This window comes from Macrobrachium rosenbergii, chromosome 20, assembly GCF_040412425.1.
Source record: "Macrobrachium rosenbergii isolate ZJJX-2024 chromosome 20, ASM4041242v1, whole genome shotgun sequence".
NCBI classification, from domain to species: domain Eukaryota; kingdom Metazoa; phylum Arthropoda; class Malacostraca; order Decapoda; family Palaemonidae; genus Macrobrachium; species Macrobrachium rosenbergii.
Genome location: NC_089760.1, coordinates 44,795,001 through 44,815,048, shown reverse-complemented (window position 1 = coordinate 44,815,048; position 20,048 = coordinate 44,795,001). Strand labels below are relative to the sequence as shown.

At 33.8% G+C, this 20,048-nt stretch overlaps 1 protein-coding gene across 1 annotated transcript in view; it reads right to left on the bottom strand.

The window, feature by feature from the left end:
* The window catches only part of LOC136848975 (ribosome-binding protein 1-like), a 72,707-nt gene that overhangs the window by 14,655 nt on the left and 38,004 nt on the right, over positions 1 to 20,048 (bottom strand). The window contains exon 3 of the mRNA XM_067121786.1: positions 12,237 to 12,710. Coding sequence (XP_066977887.1) covers positions 12,237 to 12,710 — 474 coding nt within the window. The remainder of the gene's footprint in view (positions 1 to 12,236; positions 12,711 to 20,048) is intronic.

Sequence of the window (20,048 nt, the reverse complement as noted above, 5' to 3'; positions counted from 1 at the left end):
GATGGAAATTCTATATATTAACTCATAAACACTAAATCTCTAACTAAGGAGAGTATATCCTTTTGCATGTCATAGAGATAGATACAATAAGACATAAATAACACGTAAAAAATGCGCCGAAACTTCTTCGGCGCAATCGAACATTCTGTACAGCCGCCACAGCAAACAATCAAGGCCACCGAAAATAAATCTATCTTTCGGTGGTCTCGGTATACTGCTTTATGATCCACGCCCCATGAAACTTTAACCACGGCCCGGTGGTGGCCCATCCTACATCGTTACCAGAAGCACGATATGGCTAACTTTAACCTTAAATAAAATCAAAACTACTGAAGCTAGGGGGCTGCGATTTGGTATGTTTGATGACTGGAGGTTGATGATCAACATACAAATTTGCAGCCCTCTAGCCTCAGTAGTTTTGAAGATCTGAGGGCGGACTGAAAAAAGTGCGGACAGAAAAAGTGAGGACGGACATACAAAGCCGGCACAATAGTTTTCTTTTACAGAAAACTAAAAACCCTAATTCTGTCTTTGAGACTTTCCTCTTCTACATATCACAAGAACAAATCCGAAAGGACACATCCATTTTCGGGCTCGGGAGAGTGCACACCTCTAGGAAAACGCATAATTACAAACCCTACTTTTAGTTCAGGGGAATATGACATTTTTTTTGCATGTCATAAGGAGACATAAATCAGTCTAAGGCGCATACATAATCATAAATGACATGAAGGAACACCTTCAAGTAACGCAAAGGAATTTTCTTCCAAGCATAAAAATATGACAGGTTCATATTTCACGACATGGTGTCTTAATCCTAAAATTTTGACTACAGAAAACTTTAAAGCAAGAAAATGTTAATGCAAATGGGTAACTACTCATTTTATGCAAAAAATCAAGACAGGTTGACATTTCATGACAAGACGCGATAATTATGAACCGATAAATTACAACATAAAAGGCGTTAAAAAGGAAATATTAATAAAAATGCGTAACTCCACACATGACAAACAACTCCAGAATGAAAAAAAGGAAGAAACAGCAAAAACGGTTCATCGCATCTGAAACAACACAAATATATTATCCCTTCTGACATCTGCAAATGACATATCTAATTGATCTCGCCTCGAAAAACCGTATCGCTTCCCAATGAACGGAAAGATCGCCCCTCACATCTTCTTTACTAAATGACACGGTATCGTGGAAAAAAAAAGAAGAAGAAAATATCAGCAAGGAGAATTGCATTCCTAATAAGCGTGATGGAAACTCACGGCGATGAGGTATTACAGGAAAATGAGAGTGAGGGACAAAATTGCTTTTCAATGATTTTTTTTTTTAGCAATGGTGAAATAGATGTCTTCGATCAGAAAAGTATAGGAAAAGGTGATTTATATACACATATACATACACACATACACATATATATATATACACAGACACACACATATATGCAGTATATATATATATATATATATATATATATATATATATATATATATATATATATATATATATATATATATATATATATATATATATATATATAAACCAACAACAGGAGTAATTTAAAATAAAATATTAATATATATTAATTACTGATTTTCCAAGTCCAGGTAAAAACAAAATAACTAGAAACTATAGATTTTGAGCTGTTTGAAAATGTTCATTACTTCCTTATGCAATTCACTCATTCTTAACTGTATTTTTACTTCCACTAAACATCTTTTCTCACAAATATTTCCAATATATTTTAACGAAAGCATTTGAAAAAAATATATATATGAACTGAGGTACAGTAAATGGAATGAAAGGGGTTGCAGCTAGAGGCCGAAGGGACGCTGCAAAGAACCTTAAGTTAATGCCTACAGTCCACAACGTGAGGTGCACTGAAGGAAATACCTCCCTACGGAAGACATTATTCGGAAATACATGGTCACGACCGTCCTGGTTTCTGGTCTATCACCTACTTCAATCTTCTTTCAAAAGAAAAAAAACTTCCTAATATACCTCTCTCTCCTATTCACGTTCTCCTTACAATTCAACCACCCACATTTCTCCTCCATTCACCACCAAGTCATTCTCTCTACCACTCCCCATTCAATACCGAGCTGATCTCTCTCTCTCTTTTTCGATTATAAACTCTGATCTGGGAGAGTGTCTGAATGGGAACGCTGTTACTCAGCCAAATTCAATGGCGCCAGTGCCCCAGTATTTGTGATATTTTCACGTCTACTTTTATCATCTCATTATTCGAATTTATCTGATGGAAATTTTCATTCGCTTTCTCAGTTCCATCGATATTAACTTGAACCTCAAAGGTTCAAGCGAGGATGCAAGGCATTACCACCCTAGAACAATTCTCCTTGTATTCTAATAATTCACTTACATTTTTATCTTTTTATCTATTAGTCTGTTCATTTATTTCTTTTCTAATAACTGATCTCTTCTTTCTGTATTTCCTATTACCTCCTGTTACTTCTTTCAAATAAACTCCATATTCTTTGGAAGCCTGAATTTCAATTCAGTGGCCCTACGGGCTTGTTCGATATGAATAGGGTTCATCATCTGAATAATAATATAATAATAATAATAATAATAATAATAATAATAATAATAATAATAATAATAATAATAATAATTTGACCATTCAGAATAACTCAAATTCGTCTTGGAAAAATCAGCTTATGTAATCTGATAAATTTGCTTAGAAATATTACACGATTTCATTTTGTTCATTCTAGTTACCATAGCATTACGCTGGCCTCCTCATCATTGTACGAAATAGGGTGCTAATTCTTTCCTTCCGTTCAAGATAGGATGGATTCTACCAAATTTAGGACAATTGTTATCCCTATTTTCATATCTAAAACCTACCATTTTCCATTTGAGGTAGATAATCCCTTGACCCGGAATTTTGTTGGGTATCAGTAGCTATCAGCTAGAATATTTAAAATACTTACCCCAAAAATAAGTTCTTTCAAGGGGGCATACGTGCAAAGGCAGACCTCTTTTCCAGATTATCATCAGAGACTTTTTATTACAAGACAAGCTGCGACCCTGTCATTATCCATTCTTTCCCTCTCTAATCTCTCTCTCTCTCTCCTACAGGACTGAATTAAAGGGCAATTGTTTCACTGGCGGTCCTTTCATTACACCTTATGCAAATCTTTCCTTTCTCATTATGCGTTCTTTGCCAGAGGTACTATTTTAATCATTGAGTCCAGTCTTATTACACCCGTCAGGCTACTATTTCTTAGTTTTAGTCTATGGAAAAATGGTAATTGTTTGTTTCATCGTCTTAATGACTTGTTTCTTTCCCTCAATGGCCAAGCTTTGGTAGTCCTTTCCTTGTTCCCTTTTCCTAGATTCGAATTTCTTACTTTCCAAGAAGTTACCCGCCTTTCTCTGCAGTCAGTTCCTATTTTATTTCTCTCTATGCGCTTTTTTTTCTATTCAACATGGTATAGAAAAGTCATCCTGGTTGTCAATCAAATCGAGTTTTACGTTAACGAGATTCTTCTTCTTCTTCTTATACAGAAGGTGAACTCTATTCATATGGAACTAGCTAACAGGAGCCACTGACTTGAAATTTAAGCTTCCAAAGTATACGGTGGCTTGAATCCTAAGTCAATGGCCCCTGTAGGCTTGTTCCTTAGAGTAGGGTTTATGTTCTGAAGGGATAGAGGTTGTACCTTCGTCTACGAAGCCATTAAAATCTGATTAATCTTCTCTTTGTCACAAGTATAAAATGTTGACACGAATCTGGAACCGCGCAAGAGTCGTTACCTAATAATATAAGGGAGCATTTTCCCAATTCCAGCATTTTTCTCAGGCACTCAAATATTCACAGGCTAATTCTCCTTTTGTTACAAGTATAAAATATTTATATGACTTTTACAAATTTGTCTTCTGCATTAATATTAATACCCTTTCCATACACATGCTGGAATTAGCAATAGTGCAAGAGTCATAACCTAATACAAGCGGATACCAATTCAGTGCCAGCATTTTTCTCAGGCACTCAAACATTCACACATTATTTTGCCCTTTGTCACAAGTATAAAATGTTGACAGGACTTTTACAAACTAGGCTTCAAGCATGAACATCAATACTCCTTCCATCCATATATTGGAATTAGGAACCGCAAAAGTCATTACCTAATAAAAGGGAACACCTTTCCAATCCCAGCATTTTTCTCAGGCACTCAAATAATCACACAATATTTCCCTTTGTTACAGCTATGAAACATTGATGCGTCTTTTACAATTTGGGCGTCAGCATGAACATCATTTTACTCCCTTCCAACACTGACTGGAATTACGAAAGGCATTACCTGGTGTAAGGGAACACCTTTTCAATTCCAGCATTTTTCTCGGGCACTCAAATATTCATACATCCCATTACACGCACCAACAAATCACTGTCAAGCTGATCTATCTTATGTAATCTACTATTTATGGATCAATGTTTTGTGTGTCGTACTTCCTTCAATCTTTTATCGGACCTGAGGTGTGTGACAGGTACTACGCTACAGTAATAATTTAGATCAAGGTCGATACAAAATCGATGCAAACCACACAATTCAATCATTTTTTCTCCTAGTTTTATCGAGTTGGGACTGGAATTGAAACATAAAATTTAGGCCAAAGGCCAAGAGCTAGGACCTCTGAGGTCATTCAGGGCTGAAAAGGAATTAGAGCGTAAAAAAGGTTTTAAAGGTGTATCAGGAGGAAAACCTCGCAGTTGCACTGTGAAACAATTGTTAGATGGAAGAAAGAGAATAAGGACAGAGATACAGTAAAAGGAATGAAAGGAGTTGTAACTGAGGACTGAAGGGGCGCTGCAAAGAAACATAAGTATTGCCTACGGTGCACCCAGGTGAGGTGCACTGACGGCCCTACACCCTACGGGTTTTATCGAATTGCATAACCAGCTTTCTTGTTAATAATACAATACCTGCCTTAAAAAAAGAAATAAGCACCTGTCATTTTTCTTTAATTCTTCGAATTATTACATTAAATTAAACTATACTATTACATTTCTATTAAAAACTAGTATAAGTATATATATTTCACATTACGTAGAAGAAGACTTTGATTCTGAAGCAATTTCTTCTATTTTGTGCATAAATCTATGCTGTATTATACATTTCTAAAAACTCGAACAATTTCAACATTTTTCCATCTATTTTTCACAAGCTAATGACGCAATATTTTCTATGCTGTGTACAAAATAATTGGTGTGTTATACATTTCTAAAAACTTTATCAATTTCAACACTTTCCAATCTCATTTTAATAAGCTAATGCGTATTTTTTTTTCCAAAATACTTACAAACTTGTCCCATTTCCTCTCGTTTTAATAACCATTTGGTCGGCTTCCAATACCATTATTTAAGACGTGCTGCAGATATCGGCGGAACTCTCGACAACTTCCATCAAAATTATGCTGACAGCTCTATGCATATATAATACCTCGTCTCCTCCACGATCAAGACTGTATTCCTAAAATATGCAAATTACCTTCACAACCTGCAGTTATGCTAAAAAAAATTGAACAAAACAGTTTATCTTTGATTCTGAAATGGTATTGTTTTCTTCATTTAATTGCAAACGGAATAGTGTGACCTCGAATTGAATAACTTATGTGACCAATAAAACTTCAAGGTCAAGTCACTTTCAACTGAAAATTATTAAAATCGTGCATGTCGACAGCTTTCTACTACTAGAAAGGAGAGAGAGAGAGAGAGAGATTACTAGAAAGTAGACAGTAAAAGCTGTATTCGTGACGCGTGAGAGAGAGAGAGAGAGAGAGAGAGAGAGAGAGAGAGAGAGAGAGAGAGAGAGAGAGAGAGAGAATTGTCTATTACTAAAAAGTAAACATTAAAACAGATTTGTTGATGTTGGCACAGAGAGAGAGAGAGAGAGAGAGAGAGAGAGAGAGAGAGAGAGAGAGAGAGAGAGAGAGAGAGAGAGAGATTAAAATTAGAAACTGTAAAGAGAGAGACAACAAAACTGCATTTGTGAGAGAGAGATTACTAGAAAGTAGACAACAAAAGAGAGACAGAGAGAGAGAGAGAGAGAGAGAGAGAGAGAGAGAGAGAGAGAGAGATTACTAGAAAGTAAAAATTAGAAACTGTATTCTTGATGAGAGAGAGAGAGAGAGAGAGAGAGAGAGAGAGAGAGAGAGAGAGAGAGAGAGAGAGAGAGAGAGAGAGAGAGAGATTACTAGAAAGTAGACAACAAAACTGCATTTGTGACGAGAGAGAGAGAGAGAGAGAGAGAGAGAGAGAGAGAGAGAGAGAGAGATTACTAGAAAGTAAAAATTAGAAACTGTATTCTTGAGAGAGAGAGAGAGAGAGAGAGAGAGAGAGAGAGAGAGAGAGAGAGAGAGAGACTACCATGAAAATGACGAAAATGATCATGTTTCAAGTCCGCACAGCAAAACAATCCAAAGTATTTCTTTGACCAAACTTCAATTCTCGACGACGACTTTCGGTATTCAAACGCTCCCGCGAAATTCCATCGCAATTCACTTAATGAGGGAAACGCAGTCGTGTGTCACCGAGTATTTTTATTCGGGAGAATTATAATCGTCACGGGGGGAAAAATTTATTACAACACATCAAACTTTTTGCAGCAATTAAAAATTAACGAGTTAATGTGGCTTTCATTAGTGGCAGTTCCCAGCGCACCCGAGAAGTTGCGGGGAATTTATAATGAGTTTAGCTCCGATAAGGGATCATAATCATCATCATACTCCCCCATCCCCACCCCCAGCGCGATATGAGGAATTTTCTCATACATCTGAGAGAGAGAGAGAGAGAGAGAGAGAGAGAGAGAGAGAGAGAGAGAGAGAGAGAGAGAGAGAGAGAGAGAGAGAGAAATCAAGTCAGCTAATAAGACACTGGAAGAGTGAGTTCTGAAATGTGAAAAAAATCATTCTTGCTTTATTTACAGATAAAAAGATAAAAATTGAGAGAGAGAGAGAGAGAGAGAGAGAGAGAGAGAGAGAGAGAGAGAGAGAGAGAGAATCAAGTCACCTAATACACAGGAAGAGAGACTTCATAAATATGCAATAAAATACTTGTTCTCGTTGCAGCATTTACTGAGAGAGAGAGAGAGAGAGAGAGAGAGAGAGAGAGAGAGAGAGAGAGAGAGAGAGAGAGAGATCAAGTCGGCTAGTACACTGGAAGAGTGACTTCACAGGCGCGTAATAAAAAAGTTAGCTGTTGTTTTATTTTGCTGAGAGAGAGAGAGAGAGAGAGAGAGAGAGAGAGAGAGAGAGAGAGAGAGAGAGAGAGAGAGAGTCCACAGATGTGAAATAAAAAAAATAGTTATTTTATTTACCAAAGTTCTCAGATTATTCTCGGAATCTATTAGACAATACAAAAGTAATCTTGGATCATTCCAGCGTATTCTGTGTAATTCTTAGTAAGTTCCTTCAACAAACCAAACCATTTGTAACATAATTATTTTATCTTGATAACAGAATTATTTTAGATTTTATTATATGTTATATATAATAAATATATATAACATATAAATTATGTATATGTATATATTTGGAATATATATATAAATATATATATATATATATATATATATATATATATATATATATATATATATATATATATATATATATATATATATACACACTGGAGTATATATATATATATATATATATATATATATATAATATATATATATATATATATATATAAAACTGAATCACGAAAATATGGAACGTGATGTATTTATAAATAAAAGATAAAATCCACGAAGGAAACGGAAACACTGGAGTGCTGCGAGGCCTTTCGACGCTAGGTCCTTTACTTAGCAGACTGAAGAAATATAAAAGTATGTTTACAAAGAAAGCTCATATAAATGACAGATGGGGATTATAAAGGAAACATATGTACCTGGAATCCAACACAATTGAAGAATTAGTTGAACTGCCAAAACAGGATTAAATATTTAAGAGGTTTTTACAAAGGATTAGGATCAACCGTTCAGAAGCAGGGACAGGATAATTAAAAGATTATACAGGGTCGTGACTGACCTCCTAAAAAATTTTAGTACAACAAAATAATTCTTTTTTTTTGTAAACAATAATAACTTTTTGCAAGATGAGCATTTTTACAAATAAAAATCATATTAAACATACGGATATATAGAAAATATATATCAAGTAACTAACTTGTAATTAAGTCAGTGATTTTATCTTTTATGTCATTCTTGAACATTTTCCTAATACAGGGGTCCAAATAATACATGCCAGGGCTAAGATTAAAATTACAACTGGAAGTAAGCTGGATAATAGCGGACTCCAATAGATTTCTTGAAGAGAAATCTTTCGATCTGGCAATCACTGAACTTTCAGTCCAATTTATTCTTTGAGAGTTTTCATTTAAATGAATGAATATAGCATTGGATGCTTGTCCAGTTTTGACTGAATACTTATGTGGCTTAATACGTACATCTAAATCTTTGCTAGATTGGCCAATATAAAAAGAGGGGCAGTCCAAACACGGAATTTTATATATTATGTTGTTTTCTTTATTGCTATTTTTTTTATTAACAATCTTTTGAGTGTGTTATTATAAGAAAAAACGAGGTTTACATTAAAAGGTTTTAACAATGATTTTATGTTTTCAAAACCACTAAAATAAGGCAAGCTAAGAATGTTCTTAGGGGTTTCTTTCTTCATGCTACTTTCACTATAAAACTTTTTGTGGGCTTTGTTATAACAAATATCTGGTATATGTGAAGGATAACATAAATCTGTCCCTATTTTTCTTATGTATTCAATTTCTTTATCCAAATACATAAGAAAAATAAGGACAGGTTTATGTTATCCTTCACATATACTAGATATCTGTTATAACAAAGCCCACAAATAGTTTTATAGTGAAAGTAACATGAAGAAAGAAATCCCTAAGAACATTCTTAGCTTGCCTTATTTAAGTGGTTTTGAAAACATAAAATCATTGTTAAAACCTTTTAATGTAAACCTCGTTTTTTCTTATAATAACACACTCAAAAGGTTGTTAATAAAAAAAAATAGCACTAAAGAAAACAACAACATAATATATAAAATTCCGTGTTTAGACTGCCCCTCTTTTTATATTGGCCAATCTAGCAAAGATTTAGATGTACGTATTAAACAACATAAGTATTCAGTCAAAACTGGACAAGCATCCAATGCTATATTCATTCATTTAAATGAAAACTCTCAACGGATAAATTGAACTGAAAGTTCAGTGATTGCCAGATCGAAAGCTTTCTCTTCAAGAAATCTATTGGAGTCCGCTATTATCCAGCTTACTTCCAGTTGTAATTTTAATCTTAGCCCTGGCAAGTATTATTTGGACCGCTGTATTAGAAAAATGTTCAAGAATGACCTAAAAGATAAAATCACTGACTTAATTACAAGTTAGTTACTTGATATATATTTTCTATATATCCGTATGTTTAATATAATTTTTATTTGTAACAATGCTCATCTTGCAAAAAGTTATTGTTTACAAAAAAAAAGAATTACTTTGTTGTACTAAAATTTTTTAGGAGGTCAGTCACGACCCTGTATAATCTTTTAATTGTCCTGTCCCTACCTCTGAACGGTTGATCCTAATCCTTTGTAAAAACCTCTTAAATATTTAATCCTGTTTTGGCAGTGCTACTAATTCTTCAATTGTGTTGGATTACAGGTACATATGTTTCCTTTATAATCCCCATCTGTCATTTATATGAGCTTTCTTTCTAAACATACTTTTATATTTCTTCAGTCTGCTAAGTAAAGGACCTAGCGTCGAAAGGCCTCGCAGCACTCCAGTGTTTCCGTTTCCTTCGTGGATTTTATCTGTATATATATATATATATATATATTTATATTATATATATATATATATATATATATATATATATATATATACACATACATTCATACAACGAAATAATTTACATTCGCAAAATAACATGTCTCATAAAAATCGCCATTTACAAATTCCGCATAATTCTTCCCCCCTTAGGAAAGAAAGGACATTAAATTTCTCAACAAAATGAACTCGGCTGGCGTCTTTTCCCGTCCCTTCTCCCCGGGGAAATTAAGCATTCATATTGTCTGTTCATTCTCCATCTCCTAAGACGTACTGCTGACATAAAGAGATAAAGCAATAAATGAATAAAGAAAAATTATAAATTCGACGAGACGACGATATTTCACATTTCGTAAAATCTTTCGACCTGCACTGTACGAATTACTTAAGGTTCTTTGCAGCGTGCCTTCGGCCCCTAGCTGCAACCCCCTTCGTTCCTTTTACTGTACCTCCTTTCATTTTCTCTTTCTTCCACCTTACTTTCCTCAACCCTCTCCTAACAATTGATGTCACATTGCAACTGCTTTGAGGTTTTCCTCCTGTTACGCCTTTCAAACCTTTTACTGTCAATTTCCATTTCAGCGCTGAATGACCTCATAGGTCCCAGTGCTTGGTCTTTGGCTTAAATTCTATATTCAGAAATTTTTCGAAATACGATAAGATTTTATATTTCTGTTAACTGAGAATTCCCATAAGATTTTACTTCTGTTTACCGAGAATTCCTGTAAGATTTTACTTCTGTTTACCGAGAATTCCTATAAGATTTTACTTCTGTTTACCGAGAATTCCTATAAGATTTTACTTCTGTTTACCGAAAATTCCTATAAGATTTTACTTCTGTTTACCCAGAATTCCTACAAGGTTTTTATTTCTGTTTACCGAGAATCCCTATAGGGTTTTACTTCTGTTTACCGAGAATTCCTATAAGATTTTACTTCTGTTTACCGAGAATTCCTACCAGCCAGCCAAAAAAATTGTGAATTCAGTATGTTGCCAAATGTTAGTTCTTGGGAATTTGTGTTATACGCTCGCTTGTTATGCTATAAATAATTATTGGAATCAGATGCAGACGGATTTTACGAATCTACTTTCTTCTCGAGTTCGCCACATTCCTGGCTGTGTTGATATTCGATAGTTATATTTATCGACAGTAAATATTCCTGTGAAAACACTTTGTGCACACACACACACATATATATATATATATATATATATATATATATATATATATATATATATATATATATATGTATGTATATATATATATATATATATATATATATATATATATATATATATATATATATATATATATATATATATATATATATATATATATATATAGGGTGGCAATTTGTTTTCTTACCTTTATACTGTCTGTCATAAACGTTATAATGTAATAAGAATTTTTAATAATATTAATGATGGGGTAATTCACACACTGTATTTGACTCTCTCTCTCTCTCTAGCTAGAACTATTATTACTCTGCCGATGATTTTGATCCATTAACAAAATTAAACTCGACTCCTAACCACCCCCTCACCAAGCAAGTTTTTGAATGCGTCGGGGACTGTTACAAAATTAAAGCCCCATTAACTTTTAACTTCTACCGGGTTTCTTCAGAGTTTTTCTTTTTTGCAACTTTCCTCCCGCTAATGGATTTTTTTTCCAAGGGTATAACACAAGGCTGGTCTTTTCTAATCGAGTTAGGGAATCCTTGACGCATCCCCGAAGGCCTCGGTCAGAATTAAATTCAGTCGTTAATTTGAGACTATAATTATTGTTCTGTCTATTTATCTGTTTCTTTAATATCAATATCACTTGTATGGTTTGCTATAAGATGTATGAGTTAGCTTTCGTCTTGACTCTATTATCGTTCTGTTTATTTTTCTATTTATTTAATTTCATTTGTATGGTTTTCTATAATATGAATGAGCTAGCTTTCGTCTTGAATCTATTATCGTTCTATATCACTTCTATGGTTTTCTATATGATATACGAGACAGCTTTCGTTTTTAACCTTTCACCCCAAACCACCTTTCCCCTTTTATTTAATCTTTCATCGATTCTCACTTGAACTAAACCACTTATTTCGAATACTTCTGTATTCCTGATCACTGGTGAAATATGGACAATTGACAGGTTACAAGGGACAAGAGTAATTATGAAGCATATGCAGGTGTGGCAATACGACGTTGGTGGTATGCAGATGGAAGTTTTTTCCCGTTAAAATCAATGGCATTCCTCGTTGATACTTCGTTCTTATTAGTATTTTGTATTTGGTTGTATAACTTATTTAATGTCCGGTAAACTTCTACATGATATGGGAATAGAATTGCATGTTATTTAGCTTACTTTTAACACCTTGTGTTATTTCAACACATGTTTCTTTGCCTTGTGTTATTTCAACATCTGTTTCTTTGCCTTGTGTTATTTCAACACCTGTTTCTTTGCCTTGTGTTATTTCAACACCTGTTTCTTTGCCTTGTGTTATTTCAACACCTGTTTCTTTGCCTTGTGTTATTTCAACACCTGTTTCTTTGCCTTGTGTTATTTCAACACCTGTTTCTTTGCCTTGTGTTATTTCAACACCTGTTTCTTTGCCTTGTGTTATTTCAACACCTGTTTCTTTGCCTTGTGTTATTTCAAAACCTGTTTCTTTGCCTTGTGTTACTTCAACACCTGTTTCTTTGCCTTGTGTCACTTCAACACCTGTTTCTTTGCCTTGTGTCATTTCAACACCTATTTCCTTGCCTTGTATCGTTTCAGCACCTGTTTCCTTGCCTTGTGTCCTTGCTTTCCAGGGCTTGTTTAACAATGGTTGACTGCCTTATTCAAACACAGGCTCTTGCCTAAAGGTGACCACAAACAACTTGGTAATGTCGACCTCACTTCCGCTTAGAAAAAAGGAAAATAAATATGATAAATGCATCTGGTCACCCATGATTCGAAACTATACCTTTTGGCTTAACTCCTAAATTATCGTATAGGCACCTTTGACCTTCAATACGCAATAACGATGCTTATAAGGTTATATAAAGATCACCTTTCACATTCATATTCAATAACACGAAATCATTACAAAGGAACAATGAAATATACTGCACAATAGGGAGCTGTGGCATATGTCACGGCTGCGTTTAAAGGGAAAATTACGTATTTTGAAGTCGAAGCTATTTGTCCTGGCTTTTAGTTCCTTATATGGAAAGATAAATATTAAATATCAATAACAGGATTCAATAACACTTTAATAAACTGTGACGTTGGAAATAAACAAATACTAATCTCGATACCTTCCCAGGCACAATTTTCATACATAAAATATTCTGTAAAAATCTGATCTCTCTGTCAGCGCACTGCTACAGACTTCAAGTCTAAATCGTGAAATTTTTTTAAGTGCATTCAATAGCAAGACGCAAGAACACTTTGGTGAACTGTGACATTCGAAATAAACAAATACTGATCTCAGTACCCTCCTAGACACAAGACTCCAACATAAAATATTCTTCAAACAAATTTAATTTCTCTACCATAACATTCCCACAGACTTCACTTGTCAAACATGAAATGTTAAGTATATAACTCACCAGAGGTGTCGGCCTAAAAGAATCTTGAAATATCCATTTGGTGAAAGACTGGGAATTCAGAAGTACTGCATAGACGGACAGTGAAAGCAGAGGAATAGTTAGCTAGTTATACTTTTAATAATGAACGAATATTTCCAAATGCCAATGTGTTTGTTATAAAATTATCCGTGAGTTACTGAAATCCCTTCGTATTACAGACCATATAAAAGATTTTCATCAAAGGAATATGTTCAGCTCATTGCTTTTCCAATTCTTTATTTATCAAATATCACGGAGATCTAATCATCCTCGAATCACTACAAAATTATCCGAAATTGAATAATATATATTAATAACTTTCCGAACTACGACGAAGGAGCCAATAATTGGAGTGGTATTCACCTATATGTTACCACATTACATCAATAAGTAAAAAGCCACAATAATGTATATGAACGATTGTATTTTGGAAATACAATCACTCATATACATTACTGCGGCTTTTTACTTATTATTTCCGGCCACATTATAGTGATGCACCATAGACCACATTACATATTCAATTAATAATCTCATTACTTTGATATACGTACGAGAGATATATACTATGTCATTAATATAAAAAGGAGACTTCCACAATACAGTAACATCGATGCTCCCTAATATATTGATGTTGAGGCTGGCAACCCCATCGCGGTTATTACATCGTAAAAGGGAACTCGCCCTTTTCAATTTCATTGTGTTCGTTATCTCCCGTGCTCAAATATTCTGATTCTAGCATCCGGTACTTTAGTAAATCAATCATAGATTTATGGACATTATCTTTTTCTATTAGACTACGGGTTATTTTTTTTTTTTTTCTTCTAGACTGGTTGTCGAACTTCTCAGTTCCATAGGTCCTTTATTCCTTACACCGTTGGACTGTGGAACGGTCTCCCTGAGGATGCTGTACAATTGCAACATCAAAAGTTCAAGCGAAGATGTACAGTAATGCATTACTACAATTCACCTTGGATTTTGATAATTTACTTACATTTTTCTCTCTCTGTTCATTAATTTGCTAATCTATTTTTACTTTTTAATAGTTGACCTCTTCTTTCTGTTATTTTCTATTACCTTCTGTTACTTCTTTCAAATGAACATCACATTCTATGGAAGCTTGAATTTCAAGTCACTGGCCCCTGTGGGCTTGTTCCATATGAATAGGGTCCATCTTCTGAATAATAATAATAATAATAATAATAATAATAATAATAATAATAATAATAATAATAATAATAATAATAATAACCCGTATTTCGTTAAAGATATTTCACGTAAGATATAAGAAATCATACTCTAATCCTACAGTATATCAGGACAAGTCTTAGGACTTTTTTTGTGAAAACAAAAATTCTTTTTTACACTGGTAAAGGGATGGTACCTAATATCCAGATTTAGCCATAATCTGAAAAGGGAGAAGCAGAACTCTATTTCATAAAGTTAAGAGGGCATTTGACTGTAGTCGCATCGATGTTGCAAGCCATTGTTGAGGCTTAATCAATAACCCTCTAACAAAGCGCTGTTGTTAGTTTTAAAATTTTTTTTTATTTAACATGTGGAAGACAACATAATGTTGTATTCCGTTACAACATAATGTCATATAGGATTATCTGTTAAAACTAAGAGTTACATTATTATTATTATTATTATTATTATTATTATTATTATTATTATTATTATTATTATTATTATTATTATTATTATTATTATTATCGAATAAACAAATCCACAGTTATGTATGGGTACAAATATATTTAAAATTAAATCTATTTGTACCCATACATAACTGTGGATTTGTTTCTCCATTTCAAGACTCATGCTACTCTGAGTATTTTTTAATCATTATTATTCAGAAGTAGAACTCTATTCATATAGAATTAACCCGCAGGGGTCATGACTTGAAATTCAAGTCAAGCAACAGAAGGTAATGGGAAATACAGAAAGAATGGATCACGACATTTTACGAAATCAGTATCAGCAACGAAGTGTAAATCTAAAGGTCTCTTTACTTGATCCACAATAATCTACACCAACAATTTTATTCTCATATTTCTGTCACTTATCTCTTTAGCCATCAAGTTCCTGACAACTTTCTTTACAAAGGAGAAAAAGTGCTAGGTGTTATCTCGAGCTATCCAGCCAATGATAAGTCAGAATAAGAAATAACAGAGAAACGACGAAAATTAAATTTGTAAAATATGTAGATTCTAAAACTCCATCACAAATTCTATTGCTTGCTCGTCTGAATAAAAAAATAGTAAAAAAATTTTTTTTTACTGTCATCATAAAGTTAACAAAAATCATGACACTTACTGAGATAAGCAGTTTATACTAAAATGACTGGGATAAAAAAACTACTTTATAACTGACTCTTCTAACTCAACTGATGAACATAAAATATATTTTCGATCACCAAAAATCATCAGCATAAGAGTTTGTCCAAAACCAAGAGAACCTCCTCTGAATTTATGCACTTTCAAATATGCTGATGTGTAAGACAATTGCAAGCCACTGGTTTAGATTCAGTTTTATTATAATGACTTTGATATCGCGTTGTTGATATTGGATTTTAAATAAACAGTTCCGTATTTTTCTTTTACATTTCAGGCCGTTCTAATTTCCATACGGCAGGTTTCTCGAGACGTCACCAAAATGAAATGCAACTCTTCCCAGAAACTTTGGATAACTCCTTTGACTATTACAGTGACAGTTCTATGGATATATAATACGGCTCCCTTTAACACCTTTGGAATTTGGGGAGTCGCATTCAAAACCTCACTCACACACATACACAAACACACATACAAATACAGACCTGACCTTAAATTTTTTAATTAAAATACGTACAAACTCAGAGGTATCAGAATTCCGATGTTACTTGCATCTGACATCTTTTCGTTGACTAAAAAACATAAAAAACAAGTAAAAAACGAGTCGAAGTTTCTTCGACGCAATCGAGTTTTCTGTACAGCCGCTACAGCGTATAATCAAGGCCACCGAACCCAGATCTATCATTCGGTGGTCTCGGTATAATGTTGTATGAACCGCGGCCCATGAAGCTTTAACTACGGCCCGGTGGTGGTCTATCCTATATCGTTGCCAAAAGCAAGATTATGGCTAACTTTAACCTCAGAGAAAATTAAAACTACTAAGGCTAGAGGGCTGTAATTTGGTATGTTTGATGATTAGAGGGTGGATGATCAACATACCAATTTGCAGCCCTCTAGCCTCAGTAGTTTTTAAGACCTAAGGGCGGACAGACAGACAAAGCCGGCGCAATAGTTTTCTTTTACAGAAAACTAAAAGTGATTCTGCTAAAATATTCTGAAAAACTAAATCAGATCATGCAAATATTTACTCCGCCATTGAAATTGCTGTCCGCCAGCCTCTCTGACAGGAATAAAAAAATCTTAAAACCTTTTGTCCCAAAGGAAAATATTTTAATATTTTACAAGAATAAAGTTATATGAAACAGGAATACAGTATTTCTCTGAGCGAACCTCCAGCTTCATAAGGTTATGTTCAAATGCAGATGCAATTGTGAATTGCTATGCATGCATGTACTACGTCGCAAATGCAGGCCGCTTCCAATTTGGAAAATAATCTGTATAAAAATAATCTCCTTTACGAGAGAGAGAGAGAGAGAGAGAGAGAGAGAGAGAGAGAGAGAGAGAGAGAGAGAGAGAGAGAGAGAAACCCTCCCTAAACCGGAAATGGAGCCCCGATCGCCCACAATGACTAACATTAAATAAATGTGTTTTATCGATACAGGATAATATCTTGTTGAAGCCTCTATAGTCCATTTTTTTGCTCTGTGGAACTCTACGGTCATGGCCAGCCACATTTCATTTACTCGCGTTCAAGTCCGAACTGCATGCAAAATTTAGCCTGGAAGGGAGGCAACTTTCCTAACTGTAATAAATCATGTCAAATTCGTCATGAAAAAGTTGCATCTGGAATAGTTTTCAACTGGCTAAGTACAGCCACTTGAACATAAATATTCATGCACGAACGTACACTACCTTTATAAACAAAGGCGTCAAGTTTATATACATTCAATTTTGTCAGTCGCTGTGATATTTTATTAAAGCAGATTCATTGATTTCTTTGAAACAGACCAGTATTACTCAACAGGAACAAGCATTTGAGGATAAAGTAAAAAGTAATACACACACATATATATGTGTGTGTGTACATACGTACATAAATACATACATGGTATGCACACATATGTACACACACACACACACACACACATATATATATATATATATATATATATATATATATATATATATATATATATATATATATATATATATATAGAGAGAGAGAGAGAGAGAGAGAGAGAGAGAGAGAGAGAGAGAGAGAGAGAGAGAGAGAGAGAGAGAGAGAGAGAGAACGAACGTCCTCTAATCCACCAGAGAAAATTTACCCCCCTCCCGAATTATGTATAATAATTCGTTTCAAGATGATGATGATGATGATGATGACAGTTAATAGAAAAAAAACATCTAAAAAAGGGAGAGAAACCTGGTCTTGGAAATTCCCCTTAGGTCAGCTTCTTGATATATAATGTGGAGTTAAGTAACCTGAACATAATCTGGTAAAGTCAGCAACTCAAACTCAGCCAGGCATCAGGATCTACTGAGAGACTTCCAAATTGTCATCTCTATCCCCCACCCTACCCCCTACCCCTTCAGCTGGCTCTTATATCCCCGAATTCTTCACAAGAAAAATATATATATATATATATATATATATATATATATATATATATATATATATATATATATATATATATATATAAAGATGTTTTGTGTCTTCCTTGTAAGGTGTGAGCAGAGTAACACTGCTTAATAACAGAAGAAATTTTCGTGACGCATTAAAGGCAAATGTTTTTAAATGAAAATGTATTTTAAACAGAAACGTTTTTAGATAAAAATATTTTTAATAAAAAAGAACGTTTGTAAATAAAACTATTTTAAATTAAAACGTTTTTAAATGAAAATATATTTTAAATAAAAACGTTTAAAATAAAAATGTATTTTTAATAAAAATGTTTCTAAATGAGAAAGTTTCTTACACAGAAAGTTAATACATAAAAAATTCAAAATAAAAAGTCTTTTAAATGAAACTGTTTTTAGATAAAAAAGTTTCTAAACGTAAATGTTTCAAACCTATAACGTTTTGAAACAAAAACGTCTTTGAATAAATTTTTCAAAATAAAAACGTTGTTTAAATAAATAAAAAAACTTTTATAGAAATACTTTTTTAAATAAAACTTTTAAAATAAAACCTTTTCTTTACACACCAAATTTTTTAACAAAAAATTTTCTTTAAATAATACTTTTTAAAATGAATTTTTTAAAATATAAGTTCATAAAAACAGTTTTTATTAAACCAAAATGTTTGCAAATATCACAACTCTCGTATGAAAGGAGTCCTCAGTTTCCAGCATGGCATTTTGTTACATCTCAAAACCCTGACGAATAATACAAGTAAAAAATGCGCTGAAGTTTCTTCGGCGCAATCGAGTTTTCTTTATAGCCGCTACCGCATATAATCAAGGCCACCGAAAATAGATCTACCTATCGGTGGTCTCGGTATAATGCTGTATGAGACGCGGCCAATGAATCTTTAACCACGACCCGGTGGTGGTCTATCCTATATCGTTACCAGAAGCACGATTATGGCTAACTTTATCCTTAAGTAAAATAAAAACTAATGAGGCAAGAGGGCTGCAATTTGGTAAGTTTGATCATTGGAGGGTGGATGATCAACATAGCCGGCACAACAGATTTCTTTTACAGAAAACTAAAAAACGTGATATCACACAAAATGGCACAAAAATCTATCTATATATCTATCTATCTATCTATCTATCTATCTATCTATCGAGAGAGAGAGAGAGAGAGAGAGAGAGAGAGAGAGAGAGAGAGAGAGAGACTAAATAAATAATGAGGTTTGGGTTCAAGTTATTCCCACGGTAAAGTGATTTCGGGACACAACTGGTAAGGATCATGGAAACGCTAGCCTGGTGCTCTGCCACTCAGCACTCTATTACGCGCAAGCGCGCGTGTGTACGTGCGCAAGAAAACAAGCAGGCAGACATACAGACATACGCATTCCAATTACTCACATGATTAATCCTGATTTTACAACTACAAAGATCCTAAATCTTCTCGAGCCAAACGCTTAATGCCATGGCTATCCTTTCCTAATATCCTTCCATTTTATAGCGAATCTTCCTACTCAAGGGTATTAGTTATCAAAACGTTATTAATTACGTCAGGAATACATTTAATGCCATATGTCTCTATTCAAAAGGCTGACTAATTCTCCAATATGAATATGTAATCTTCAATTACGCGACCGTATTTATTCAGTAAAACTAAAAATAGGATATTTCAATTACCGTGCTTAGTCTCCTAAAGCCTTATGCAGGCCCTTCATACTCATTCGGGAGAACCTTTGCATTTCGACAATAAAATCATTTGAAAACTGACTTATTTGTGGTCTGTTTTTTTCCTGTGGGTCCTTTGGTATTCAATTGAAT